At 35.7% G+C, this 14,501-nt stretch overlaps 1 protein-coding gene across 1 annotated transcript; it reads left to right on the top strand.

Annotated features, from left to right (window-relative positions):
• The first annotated feature begins 4,240 nt into the window (after positions 1-4,240).
• LOC137717136 (uncharacterized) lies at positions 4,241-6,241 on the top strand. Its single transcript, XM_068456442.2, has 5 exons — positions 4,241-4,379; positions 4,477-4,529; positions 5,316-5,504; positions 5,639-5,719; positions 5,814-6,241. The coding sequence occupies exons 1-5, from the start codon at positions 4,323-4,325 to the stop codon at positions 5,980-5,982; spliced, it is 549 nt and encodes a 182-aa protein (XP_068312543.2). The 5' UTR covers positions 4,241-4,322; the 3' UTR covers positions 5,983-6,241.
• The last annotated feature ends 8,260 nt before the right edge of the window (positions 6,242-14,501 follow it).

Here is a 14,501-nt window from a genome sequence, read left to right as displayed (position 1 = left end):
GAGTGTACGGTGCGATGTGAACATAACGTGAAGATTGGCCCTAACTCGAGTAAGTACTAACACTAGTGTAGCACATGATGAGCAAATAACGTAAATATGATCATGCCACAATAATTCAACAATTCTAATCAATATAATACTATTCCTAGCCGTAAATATAATTAAGGCATCCCCCATAAGCCCTTTACCTGTGCATCCCGTAGGATTATTCATAATTTTTCAACAATACTACATTTCCTTATAACTGTTAATTTAATTATGGCAATCACGTATAAAATTGATTAATAAATATATATGTGGAATATAAAAGAAGAGACCCACTCATATATGCTTGCGAGGTCGCAGCCATTCCAACGAGTAAATACGGATCGCCGATGTTAATCGTACCTAAGCTTAATAAAGACCCATTAGTAAAATTTATTTAAAACATTTGAATTTGGAGAAACAGATGGCGGATTTAGAATCAGCGCGTCGAAATACCCTAAGAAGGGTCCCAGGTAATTTTCGTAAAAAGTTAACGGTCAACCCTAAAAAGTCAACCGAGACCCCGAGCCGACCAACTATGTTAAACTTTAGAATTTCACTAAATGGATGTCAAAAATAGACTCCGGATGTCGAAATTAGCCTAAAAGGGTTTCTGAGAAAATTTCAAAAAAGTCAAAGCAAGGAATATTCCAGAGAACATTCTAGGAATATTTCAGATCCATATTGGAATTGGGCTTGGCTGGATCCTGGGTTTGAAATTGGATTCGGGTTGTGGATCTGATGTTTTATTTATCTATTTTTTCTTGGATCGGGTTGACCCGTTGGGCTCGCAGGTCGGCTGGACCAAATGAAGGAGAAAGTCGGAAACTGGGAATTTTAGCCGGGAAACTTCCTTGACTCCGTTTAGCTTCAAAATTCAACTAAAACTAGCATAGAATATATGAAATTGAAGCTTAAGAGAGGAAGAGAAATATACTAGCATGAGGTCCTGCCGTAGCCGGAGTTGGTCGAAAAATGGCTCAAAAGTTGTCGGGTTTCTTGCTGGAAACTGGGGAAGTTCTTCCCCGACGTGGTTTTACGTTCAAACATCATAAAATCCTTAAAAGACACAAGAAACGTATAGTAAAACACGATCCACGAAGATTTAGTTGGTTTTCAAAACTTACCAACGTCGGAGACGCCGTGAACTCGTTGGATTCTCATTAGCATTCATGTGTAGCGAGCACAAGGAGAAAAATAACATCAAGAGTTTAGGATCAGGAGGAAAAAGGAAAGTGCAAGGTGCAGTGATGGTGAGGTTCGCAGAAGCTCCGACGGTGTGCGATGGTGTTGGTGCACACTGAGGATAGATAGGGGACGAAAGAGTAGAGAAAGGCTAAGCGGGTTTGAGTGGGAAAGTGCTGAGAGAGAGATGAGTGTGTGGGAGAAGAGACACTTGGCAAGAGATGAGTGGAGAGTTTGGTGTGGGTGTGGGCCCCACGGGCCAGAAAATATTAAAATAATTAAAATATCCCAACAAAAAAATATTAAAATAATAATATAGTAATATAATAATTAAAAGAAATATATAAAATATAAAAGAGTAATTTTACAAAAGTATTTTCGGATTCGTAGTTCCGTAGAATCTTCATCGTAGCTTTGAATTTGATTCCGCTTGGCCTTACGTGTTCATATCGTTGAGTACTTTGAGAATACGGTAAAATAGTAGCTCGTACACGTCACGATATGAAGGTCAACGAAAGTCAACAATCTCACCTCTGGGGGCATTTTCGTCAATTCACTCTTTTAAAATTAATAAAATTGTAAAATTAGGGACGGGTTGTCACAACAAGTAACACTTGAGCACTTTGCATCCCAAAATTTAAAGCACTGAAACCTATTTTCATGTCCATGCACTTTTTTATTGATGGTTACTTTGTATCTAAGTAGAGAATGTTTATTTGATTTGTCATTTTACCCATTGCTTAAACTTTGATCACTTATCTTGTACAGATAAATCTGAGTTATTTACAATGGAAATTCACCACAGTGGTCACTTTATAGGAGCCTGTAATGGGACAATGACTTGCGTTGGTGGTCATGTTGCTTGGTTTGACAATATGAACCATGATCTAATGTCCAGGTGGGATATTGAGGATTGTGCGAAGAAGCTAGGGTATACTAAGACTGCCAAGTATTATTACACATTGCCAAACTTGTTTGACAAATGAAATTGGCCATAACTCACCAACTACTGAAAGTGGGCAAACACAAGCAATGGTGTGCTCATTGAAAACTTTGGTATTTTAATTTTTAGTCTTGTATTCATAGGCAAATGTATGTGCAACTCTTTTATTGATCATTTTGTAGCATGCCACTGGAGGAAATATGGGCAGTGAAACTTCACCAAATCAGGGACAAGAACAATTTGCATCCAATGTAAGTTGTTTTGACCTATGTCATTGTCCCTTTCTTGTGTGTGCTTTTATCCATGCCATTTGTTAAATTTTCGGTTTTTTTTTTTTTTCTTTTCCCCTCTATTGTTTGTAGGTTTCTAAAAGGGTTAGAGTGAAACAAAATGCAAGAGGCAAATTAGTGCACAATTCAAGAAAGCGACCTGAAACCCGTATAATTTGAAGGAAATCATTTGAAAATTTAGACTTTTTGTTAATGTCAATTTTTTTTTTTTTTTTTTTGGATGAAGACAATGTTGTGAGCTTTAAGCAATATTTCCTCAGTATTTGGTGTTTTTTATTTGAACATAATCAAGCAACGGAACAATATTTTGGTTTGGTAGCAATGAAATTATCATGCATTGCATTCTCGTATGGTTGTTCAAAATATGCTAAGAGACACAAGGGGGTGTGTTTAGTTAGTACGTCATGAAATCGAATTTTATATGGGCTCTGTAATATGAGAAACGGCTTAAGGTTTGGTGCCATAAATGGAGTTGTAAATGCATATACCGTTGCTCGAGCACAACGATCCGCTTGAATATCATTGAACACAAAATTTGAAGGTTTTACTAAAGAAAAGTAAAGAACTTGTAAAAAGATCTTAAAATGACATAAATAACCCTAAACACAAGTCACATGACTTATTTTGGATGTAAAACTTAATGGAGTTAGGGTGAGATGACAAATTGATGATTTTGAAAAGTTGGTATGACAAATTGGTTAAAATTTTAGTTTATATGACAAATTGAAAAATGTGTACAAGTTCATGTGACATTTCAAAAAAAAAAAAATCCTATATTTAATGGGAGATAAAAAATGCCTTGAAATGTGTATTTTACATTTTTGTTTGGTTGGAAAACTTTTCAATGGAGAAATGTAAAATATCTTGACTAAAAAATGTAAATAAAAACCTAAATTTGCAAATTTTTTACATCTATCGACCGTGGATCCCTCTAATCAAAGATTAAAAATTAGGGGCTTTTAGATCCAGGTCCAAAAACATAGATGATTTTTAGGAGTGAGTCCAATTACCTAATTATATGTATTTATTTTTTTAATGCTCATTTTATATTTTCTAAAAATATTAAAAATCAATTAAAATCTTCGAATATTATGAATTTTCAACCCCAAAAAATATAATTAATATCTTATAACAAAAAAAAAAAAAAAAAATATATATATATATATAGACATAAATCTATTTGCAAATCATTCTACCCTAACTCAACTAACAAATATATGAATGTATATTATACCTATAAGTAAGATATGAAACTTAACTAAAAGGTAGAAAAAAAAACATAATATATCTACAAGCAAGACACATGAATCTTACTTGATTATAAAAAAGAATCTATCATATAGGTAGATAAATATAATTAACCTGTGATATAGATTGATTATAAAAATAAAAAATAAAATCTATAAATGGGGTTTAAAACGGGATAAAGAACAAGAAAGAACAAAATAAATAAATAATCAAAGAGATAATTAGGAAGAAATTTGATTTTTATAATAAATCTTATCATTTAAGAGATAATTATTGATAATAAAATAATAAGATTTAAGAAATTGGACTTATTTTAATAAATTAGACTATTCCTGCTATTGGCTCAAAAAATTGAACATATATCAAATTTACCCTAAAAATTAAAAAGGATCTCAAACTCACATCTCTCATGTTACATCTCTTGAAAATAAAATGAGAAATAAATATACTGGGGCACCCCCTTTGATATAACCATGGATTTATGGCAGTGTTACCGTTTAGCCCATAAGAGCCAAGCCCAAGGCCTAATATTAACTCAAATTGGATTCCTTCTTTTATTTGGATCACCAACAGGTCATCCATGACCCGACAATTTCAGAATAAACATCGTCCTCTTCCGTTCTTGGAATCCGATGTCGAACGGAGACGATTACGATTCGGACGCGCCGGAGGAGCTCACGGCCGAGCAGGTAATCCAAAGCTCTGAAGAGAATTCAAAGTTCAATATTTTTTTTTTTTCCTGCAGTGAAGTTCTGAACTTTGTTCGTACGTTGTTGATGGTTACAGGGAGTTCAACAAGACCAAGAACTTAGCAAGCTCCAGAAAGAGCATAAATCCAGGTGGGTTTTACTTGTTTACCTTGTTCTCTTTTGTTAAACAATGTTTTATTTTTTGAGGTTTCGGTTTGTTGCTTTGTAAATGTTGGAAATTGAATTCGTTGATTGAGATGGGCTGGGCTGAGTTCTTATGAAAATGCTGATTTGAGCTGATTTCCGGAAAATTCTGTTTGGGATTCTTTATATGCGAGGGGATAGGAGAATCGGTTCGTCTAATTTTGTTTGATTTTTTATTCGCTTTGGTTGATTGCGATGTGAAATTATGTTTCTTTTTCTTATTATGCCAGAAATCCTGTTCGTGAAGGGAATAGATAAATGAATTCATGAGATCGCATTGAAGTTGTGTGGTTGAATCCATATCTGATAGTTTTCTTCTATAAGAAGTTTGATGCTTTGCCTTATCTGGTCTATTACATGACTATGCACCCAAAACAAAAATGGTTGCTTCGTTGCATTATCACATGATTACTGTGTTTATATGTGATCAGCAGTGATTGACTGGAAGTAACATGCGGAATCTGTTTGCATTGTTCGGGAATTGGTGCCAGCCTGAAAATGTTCTAACATTTATGTCAGAGTAGACAAGTTTTATGCCCGTATATTGTTGATATGAGTTCCTAAAGTTTGTTTAAGAAGTATTACTGGATTATGGATTTCTTCCTTTCCTCTTTTTTTGGGGTGAAGCACCAATTTGTGAAAAAACTTGGTGGTGTAGATTATGATATCTACATTTTGCATTTACTTGCCTAAGAAATAAATTTTAAAAGGAAAAGATATTACTTTATATAGGGTGGTTCGTGAAGCAAAAGAACGTTGTAGACAATGGGCCCAAAAGAAAACACCCAAGAAAACACAAAAGCCATTTTCTGAAGTTGAAAGTGTTCAAGATACCTCTGAACCTACAGCAAACGAAGAATCTTTGGGTAATGGAGGGATGCTTCCAAGCAACATTGTTGAGCTGCTTGCATCTCGTGAGAAGTATGATCCCTCTCTCTCTTTCTTTCTCTCTTCTCTCTTCTCTCTTCTCTCTTCTCTCTTCTCTCTTCTCTTTGTGTGTGGATGCTGATCTTTAGTTTCAAGATTGTAATCAAATGGCCACATTCCATGTGCAGGCAAAAGTTCCTCTCTGACTCTGAGGATGAGAAGACCGATTCAAAGTCCACTAAGAAAAAGAAAAAACTAAAATGCTTAGGGTGAGTGACCTCTTCTATACAGCGAAAGATACATTCAATGCCAGTCCGTTATGAATGAATGTGATCTCTAACAAGCGAAAATTGTGAATTGCAGGGTGGATGCTATTATATTGAAGGAGACACCTGCCCCTCAATGCTTACAGAATTCCTTAGTGTTCTTGGAGAAAAGGAGAATGCAGGTACCTAGATCATCTGCAGTGTTGAACAACTCCAACCAAACATTACGCCTCCTCTCTTCATCAGGCCTGTTAAGTAGAAAGTGACGAACTAAAATGTCAGCAATTTTCACCCTTGATGTATCCTATTATGTTGTATGATGCTACGCTGCCATACATTGTACTTGGCTCCCCGAGGAGGACTTGCCTACGAATGATGAACAAATGGGGAGGGATCTGTCCCGTGGCTTTTGACCTTCGAACTTATGGATTCTGCAGTTGTATTGTAACACACATTGTTCTTCATCATATTTAACAGTATTTTTCTTACAATTTTGTTATATCGATAAGAGAACGAGTTTTTCGATCTCTTGTGCCCTGGTCCTTCTTTTATCTTTTGAAAAGTTAGTCCATTAATTTCATAATATCGATAGAAGTATGAAGTTCGAATCACATCACCATTCTTGCAAAAACGTAGTTTGAGCACTATTTTTTTGACATTATGATCCTACAAGCTTTTTCGTTTTTCCTTTTGGCACTGGGAGAAGTCATTAGCATTGTAAAAAGAGATACAAGTAACTTTCTCAAAAGTGAGATTATTTATGGACGGTTTGTCACTTCATTGTTTTTTGGCACAATATTTTACAATGTTGACATGAAGATTAATGTTAAACGTTGAGGTGCCAGAGAGTCTATGGTGAGTTCCACTTCAAGATAGTCCTATTAGCATTTCTCCTTTAAAAAAGTCATTGTGCATTCACACTCTATATAAGTGCACTTTTTATTTATTTTATTTTATTTTTTATTTTATTTTCGAACAAACGATATTATTTACACTACCGAAGAGGTAGGTGGGTTGGCCTTATAATGAGCTAGTAATAATGTGGTTCAAATTCGTCTTTGTCGATAATCAAATCTAAGACATCTCACTTACAAGTGAAAAAGAATACCACTAAACCGTAGTACTAAGTGATATGTATACTTTTTGTTTTAAATATAATCCAGCCACTAGTCCAGCCAACTTCGTTAAACACGTATCGTTTATCGTAGTATTGTTTCCATTAACTGGTTGCAAAGTGAAAACATAAAGCTGTTGCCCCATTTACCAAAAATAAAATAAAATGAAAAATCTTTTGTCCCCACTTTCCTTCATCAGATTAGATCGTTTTGTTTTATGCCCTGGATTTATGCACAAAGTAAAACCATCATTCAGGTCCCATGGAGTCACTCAGTGATCTGTTTGCTTCCTCAACATCATATCAAAATATGTGTAAAGCTTTGATCAGAGAATTGAAATATTGAGATGGGTTGAAAGCATGAAATGGTACAAGCACGAGATTATGAGAAAAGCTGCTTAATACAGAAGGCTTCTCATCTAAGGGGAGGAGAAAGAGTCCTCCTGGTGCAGCCATGTTTCATGATGGATGTTAGAAGTAGAAGTCCTAGGGCTAGTAGCTGGTTCTGGAGAGCTGCTGCTGCTGCTTCCCATGAAAGCTTGAAAAGCACTTTTGACCTTGCTCAAGTGCTTATGGTGGCGAATGCGTCTGAGAACAACATCTCTGTCCAGGGAAGCTGCAGCGGGTGATTTCAGGTACACGTGGCTTGTGATGGAGCTCTGTGACTCGGGAGAAACTTCATGGCCATCTTTGATCTTCCCAGAAGCAGCTTCTGAGAAAGATGACGGTTGATGCTGTTGAGCTTTGGAAATTTTGAAAGTCATTTTCTTTGGGGGAGAGTAAAAAGGGTTTGGTGAAAGATGTAAGAATCGAGAGCTTTTGGCTTTTGGCTTCTGGCTTATGGGGCTTGGTTTTATAGGAGAATGTTATCGGTGACTTTTGGAGTTATTTATTAATGCTGTTTTGTTGTTTTGTTCTAGCTAGTAAGTGGTGTTTTGGGTTTCAAGGTTCGCTATGGCCTGCGGTTTTTCTTAAAGCATGTACGTTTGATCCAACGGCCAGCAATTTCATTTGAATTATTTTTCTTCTTTTTTTTTCTTCATTTTTGTATTAGTTTTCAAAAGGTGGAGAATACAGCATTGATCTTCTACTCCCCACAATAGAAGAAGTATAATTTAAGGGAATTGTTATTAACACTTTAAAAATCTTATTCTACACTCCAAATTTTCTATAATATGAAAGAAAAATATATTTGTGAGGAGTGTAAAATGAAACTTTTTAAGTGCCAATAACACATTTCTCTAATTTATAGAATATTTAGTTTTGGGAAAATACTCTTTACTATTAGAAGTATAATTTAAAGAAGGTATAGTGTTTTTTTTTAATTTTATTTTTTATTTTTATGCAAGTAGTCATTTACCACAATGATGGAAAGGTGTTAAGCCCTTACATAAGAACGTGAGTTCAAATCCTGTCAGTAGATAATCTAACTTCTAATCTATCTATCATTTGACCAAAAAAAAGAAAAAAAAAGTTTTGGGAAAATACTCTTTACTATTATTGTTTAAAGCAATTTTTTTTTTCTTTTCAAAAGGGAATTAGCTGATGCTTGATGGCGTCGTTAGGGCAATCCATCTTTTTGGGGGTTGGGAAGAGTCATATAAGCATTTCAGCCTACTCCTGGCTACCCTCATGCGATTCACCAGTGTCAGGAATTGAACTTAGAAAGCGCTGTGTGAAATTCGGGCTTCGAATTCGTCTCCAACCATTGGGCCACCTTGTGATGGTTTATTGTTTAAAGTGAAATGAGTATCACTTTAGCAACAACCTTATTTATGTGGTATTTTAGTTTTTTTATTTTTTATTTTTTATTTTTTGAAAAACAAGAATCAAACCTAAGATCTCTCACTTACAAGTGAAGAGAAATATCACTAAACTATAATACTAAGTGACATTTATGTGGTCTTTTATTAACTTTAAAGTTTGATGTGTAATAGTAATAGATTAGAGCATTTTTTCCGTCATGTAGAAATACATGACATCTTAAAAAAAACTTCACTTTTACTCTGTTAACTTTAACTCTAGTTGTATTTGAAATTGGTACCAGGTGGATTACCTTACACTAAAAATTTTGAAACCAACTGTACTGACTAACTAGACATACTAGTAAAGTGAGTACAGACTATTAGGTGCTCACAAGTATATAAACCAAGCAAACTAATAATGCTAAAACAATGCAGTGTGATCTTCGGTTATGTTTTAAACTTAATTCTTGAGTTATGTTTACTTGGTTAACAAAGTGTCAATACTAGCAAACCCTACAATGTTTACCTCTAATGGTTATTTGGTCATAAAAGATGCTTTGTAAAGTATTGAACACAAGGAACTTTTTGGCCGAAAAAACCCACCACTTGGTTAAAAAACCAGGGACTCTCCACTGAGTCCAATTCACTAGTGTAAACAAAGTTCATGCAAATACCACACTAGCTCAATTCCTAGATCCCTATCTACGGAGTAGCTTTACCTTTGTATAACCTTGTCTTACACAAGATGAGCTCCTTCAATCCACGAGATGGCAGATCCTCTTGAGCTCTTCACCTTGTGGCACCGAGATCAACACGATCAAAGATATGATGTTATAATATGCTTATGAATTAAGGACTCAAATGACTAGTCAGGTTCTCTCTAGTCAAACAGTTGAAGAAGAACCTAACATGAATCCAAAAGATTGGTCTATGAAGGATATGAAACTTAAGTTTAGACCAATAACTTAATACAAAACCATGAATATAATGCAACCCTAATATGCAGTGATTGGGTGTTTGTGCATGAGATGGCTTTGTGGCTAGGTTTCGGTTTGGAAGCTTAAGAGGTAGCTCTAAGCTAAATGCACTCTTTTTCTTGAAATTTGAATAACCTAGCCAACTACAAATGAAACCTAGGAACCTCTTTTAATGGAAGAGTTGCATGTTTCAGACAAGAGGAACTAGGGGACACGTGTCACAAGCCAAAGAAACCTTTTCCGATCAAGGGTGAGAAATCCACACACGGAAAAGGGTGTCAGATGACCCATGTGGGTTGTCTTAATTTGCATGCCTAGACAGTTGGACAACAGAAGGAATTTCTAACTAGACAACTACACTAAACAAAAGGAATATGGAAAATAAAGCTTGATATGCATATGCAAATGTATGGTTCAAACCATTTGCAGTGAAGAGGGCTAGTGTTTTGACAAGTTCAATACCAGAATAGCATTGTACTCTAACTCTAAATTATGAACATGTGTGGTAACATTTACAAATTTTAGCAAAGAAAACCAAACAATAAACCTAATACTCAACAATATTTATTAACCTAGTCTATTAGGCTTTAGATTTTAAAACCAACACTCGAAGCTTGTACTTTAAATTTCGAGTCTCAATCCTGTCAATAGTTAAAGTCAGGGAAATGAGTAAAAATGAAATTTTATACATAAATTGATGGCATTACGTGAGTCACAAGTTGATAAATACGTAAACCCAATTGTGGTTTACCACCAAACTAAAATTCTCCTTGATCTTCATAAAAAACAAAAAAAAAAAAAAAAAAAAAAAAAGGGAGGAAAATTTTAAAACTCCCCTTTTTGTTTGGGATATTTGTTTCTTGTTGTAAAAATAACATGGAGTTGTTTCTGCAAAGGGAGTCATGGCGGTTGATTTTGTCAGCCACCTGAAGAACGACGGACTGATACACGATTTTGGATTCTCTCCCCTCATATTTTTTTACTCTTCTATTTGAACACTCAAGATTATGTCATTTCAACATGGTTGAATCCCTCTAGTGTTTAATTATGCCGGTTAAGGCTGCAAAAAGTTGTGAATTGCAGATTGGAAACGCTTTGAGCGGCTGTGAGAAAGAAGAGGATAGGAGAGCAGAGAAATAGAAGGCAGAGAATCTGAATCCTACCTGAGATCAGGTTAATGTTGATTCTAATCAGGTTGGCACCACATTATTATACTTATCCTTATTCACTTGTCTCTTAATTTTCCGTTTAACTTATTTCAATCAAATTTCATAAATAAACGTCACTTAGTACTATGGTATATTGATATTCCTCTTCACTTGTAAGTTTTAACTGAGAGATCTTAGATTCGATTCTCGTAAAAAACGAGTTTGAACCATATTATTACTAGCCCATTGCAAGACTAAGCTCACTTCCTCTTCCTTAGTGTAGATAATATTGTTTGTTCAAAAATATTAGAAATAAACAAAAATATACACCCGAATAGAATATAAAAATATGGGAAAATCATCTCCCTTCGTTTGTGGCCAACGATATAATAGATCATCAAACCTTGTAAGTAGGTTGAGTACCGAATCTTACAAGTTGTAATTGTGAAGATTGGGTCTTTTAAGTCGACTGTTGTATTATCCTTTAAAAATTATTTCTCATCCAAGTCCCAATACAAATACTTGCACGTTGATTTGGAGCTTCCTCAAACATATCCCTCTAAATTCAAATGGTGGGCAAATAAAACAATGGGCAACTTCGGTTGTTTTGGATTATAGTCCGAGGGCCCATTTTATTATGCATTTAAAAGGCTCACTCAGATCAACTTCAATAAGATATACACAAAAATCAAAGGAATTAAAAGAGTCTAATAAAGAAAAAAAAATTGGAGATTTCATTCAACAGAATGCCGGTGACGATGCGACGAGCCACTGGGTTAGGAATACAGTGACAAAACCGACCGTCTACATATGGTACAATCCCTGACAAAACAAACTTCCCCACTCCCCATTTGAGGCCGGCGACAAACTTGGGCGGTTGGCTTGCTAGGACAACTGCAGTAGCATTGGCCTCTTTGGATTTCCATTTGAAGTTGGAGATGAAATTGCTTGCTTGCTTCCTCAGCAACCGGATGGCGAAGCTCACAAGCACGTGCTCACACAATATCAGCACCGTTGGTCCGAGCCTCCATTCCTGTTGTAAAGTTTCTCGTTAGTTACTTGTAATGGTTGACGGGTGAAATGCAGAAGGTGAAGGTATTGCATGACAGTAATCACAATAATGCATGCATATTTTCTCTTACAAAAAAACTATTGGCATCAAAGGGAAAATTCATGCAGAACACAAATGAGCAAAATAGATTTTAGTTCATATCGGGTTATTAACGCTTCTTCCATGACTAAAAAAGTCAAGGCAGGAAGTGTTTTAAAAAACGCGCCTCGGGGCACGCCTAGGCAGCTTTGGCGGCGAAGCGGTGATGGAAACGCCTCTGCCTAGTGGGAGAAGGCTTAAACTCATCTAGACATGGTTGAGCCATGCCTGAGGTGTTTGACTGGGCGTTCCCAGGACCCTTTATCGATCCGAATCTTGCTTGAAATTTCCAAGAACCCTCGAAGTTAAAGGCTGGGTGGCTCTGTATTTGCTGCGGTAAGAATAAAGTTAGGGTTTTATTTTGTTTTAAAGATTTTGGCCCAAAATAATGTCGTTTTGGCCAAAACTAATTATTATTATTTAAAAAAAAAAACCTAGCAAGCCCCCTTCTTCCCCATCCAAATACCCGATTCTCCCATTCAAATTCTTCCCTTATTCCCCAGCAGGTCCTTCCCGTGAGGCTTAGCCTCACACCTCAAAACTTTCACCTAGAAGGGTTTATCCATAAAACACCTCACTTACGCCTTCGTCTTTTAAAACACTGGAATAAATAAAACTGCAATTTCGTCAACAGATTCGGAACATCTTCTGTTTTAGGCCGAGATACTATCGTTCCACATGGATTAACTTGAACTAAAGAAGTTACATATCTCAGTATCCCTGTGGAACGATAAAAAGTACAAAAAAAAAAAAAAAAAAAAAAAGAAAAAGAAAGAAGGATTATGAGCCATTTGTGTTATGGTACAAGAAAACATGGGTAAGGTGTGAGCACAAAGTTAGTCCGTTTAATATCAAAAGCACTAATTTTCTGACTAATTACAAAAATCATATCCAAAAAATAAATGTTGTGGAGGAAGGGGTCCACTTACATTTTCACCTCAAAAACGACTTAGAGTTAGTTTGGATATGCTTTTAAAATGACTGAAAGCGTTTTTAGTAAAAATATTTTCGGAAACAATCCTTAGTAAAAATGCAAGTAAATCTTAGAAAAGCACATAAAGTGCTTCCTGGAAGAAGCACATAACTGGTGCTTCTTGTAAAAAACACTTCAAGTGCTTCTGAAACTCAAAAACATTTTCTCCAAAAGCACTTTCAGTCATTTTAAAAGTACATCCAAACGAATCCTCAATGGTCAAGATGCAAGATGTTGCTAAAGGATCTACTTTTAGCAATGCCATGCTCACAAGAAACCCCTTTACCCATTCAATAATCTCCTTTATAAGGGAATTGTTAGGGGTAGGTTTTTGAGGTAAACCTAAACACACACATAAAACTGTTACAATCTCAATCATAAGATTTTCTAGCAATGAACATGGCCTAAATTTTAAAAAAATAAAATATGTCAGATTTTCCATTAGATGCTTTCGGTTGCTAGTTGATGTGTTCATCATAATAATGGGCTTGAATCATGCTAGTTTCGAACGATTGGTTATCGACCGAATGAACTACAACCAACTTGTCGTCCCAAAATATCAAAACTTGATAGAGGGATGATGGGATGCAAATAGTGTGATGAATAAAGTCATGGCCGAGCAAGGCAATATACTCAGTCTTTGAATCGACGATGAAGAATGCCGTCATGTGAGGTCGACTAGTAATCATGACTTCCAAAGGCAGATGCCTTTGGTTTGTGACTTATCTCCCATGAAATTGCTCATAATGATGCTGGATGGTATGAGTTCGCCTTTCAAGTGTGTAAGGGCCTTCATGACCGATACTGGCATAATATTCACTATGGCCCCATAATCCACAAACACCTTGGAAATTGGGAAACCTTTAATATGTGCGGTGACGTATAGGGGCTTTAAATGGTGCAAGTTGGTGGCCAAGCTTCGAGGCAAAATTTCAGATAGAGCATCTTTGAGTTTCTCTTCTGGATTAATTTTCTCAAGTTCTGCAACCGGACATAGACCATATTAATCTCCATATTGTCCAAGACTAAGGGCCTCGTCATGGTACTTTGTTCTTCGTCGATGAATCGTCTTCAGTACCGGATCCCTTATCTTCATCGGATTCACCATTGCCAATAGAGATGGTTGTAGTATCTGTGATTTTAGGTATGGCCGAACTCTCTGAGAATCATCTTTGAGTGTTGCATCAACCTTAGGCTCAACACCTGTATTGTTGGTGGGCAAATCAAGGATGACCTGTTTTCCTGTCAAATTATGGGCAGGTTTGACCGTTGCAGAATGAGCTTCCTTATAGGCTTGGCCCAGGAAAGCGATCTGATCATTTTGAATGCTTGTTGAGCTCAAGGTTCTAAAAAATGCTAAGCGCTAGTCAAGCGGTGGGTTGGAGTATAGCACCTAGGCAACTAGATGGGGCTAGGTGGGCGCTTAGGCGGTCTAGGCGAATTTAAGTTAATTTATTATATATTTTATAAATAAGTGTCTATTTGCACTTAAAAAAATATACTTGTATTGAGAAAAAAATAATAATAAATTACAAAATAAAAGTAAAAGAATACATATATTAGAATATATAAATTACAAGTATCCAACAAGTTTACAGTTTAAAAACACATTAACTATAATCATATATTATTTTAGGCCCAAAAAATCAACATATTATTATTATAATCACAAACGGCT

The sequence above is a fragment of the Pyrus communis genome, chromosome 15, assembly GCF_041283825.1.
Source record: "Pyrus communis isolate YQ-2024b chromosome 15, ASM4128382v1, whole genome shotgun sequence".
NCBI classification, from domain to species: Eukaryota; Viridiplantae; Streptophyta; class Magnoliopsida; order Rosales; family Rosaceae; genus Pyrus; species Pyrus communis.
The sequence above is the reverse complement of the archived record's forward strand: the minus strand, read 5'-3'. Positions and strand labels throughout refer to the sequence as shown.

Coding starts and splice junctions, on each gene's coding strand:
- LOC137717136 (XM_068456442.2), top strand. CDS start 4,323: ATGTCGAACGGAGACGATTACGATTCGGACGCGCCGGAGGAGCTCACG. Junction 4,530..5,315: donor CAGAAAGAGCATAAATCCAG/GTGGGTTTTACT, acceptor TACTTTATATAG/GGTGGTTCGTGAAGCAAAAG. Junction 5,720..5,813: donor AAAAAACTAAAATGCTTAGG/GTGAGTGACCTC, acceptor TGTGAATTGCAG/GGTGGATGCTATTATATTGA.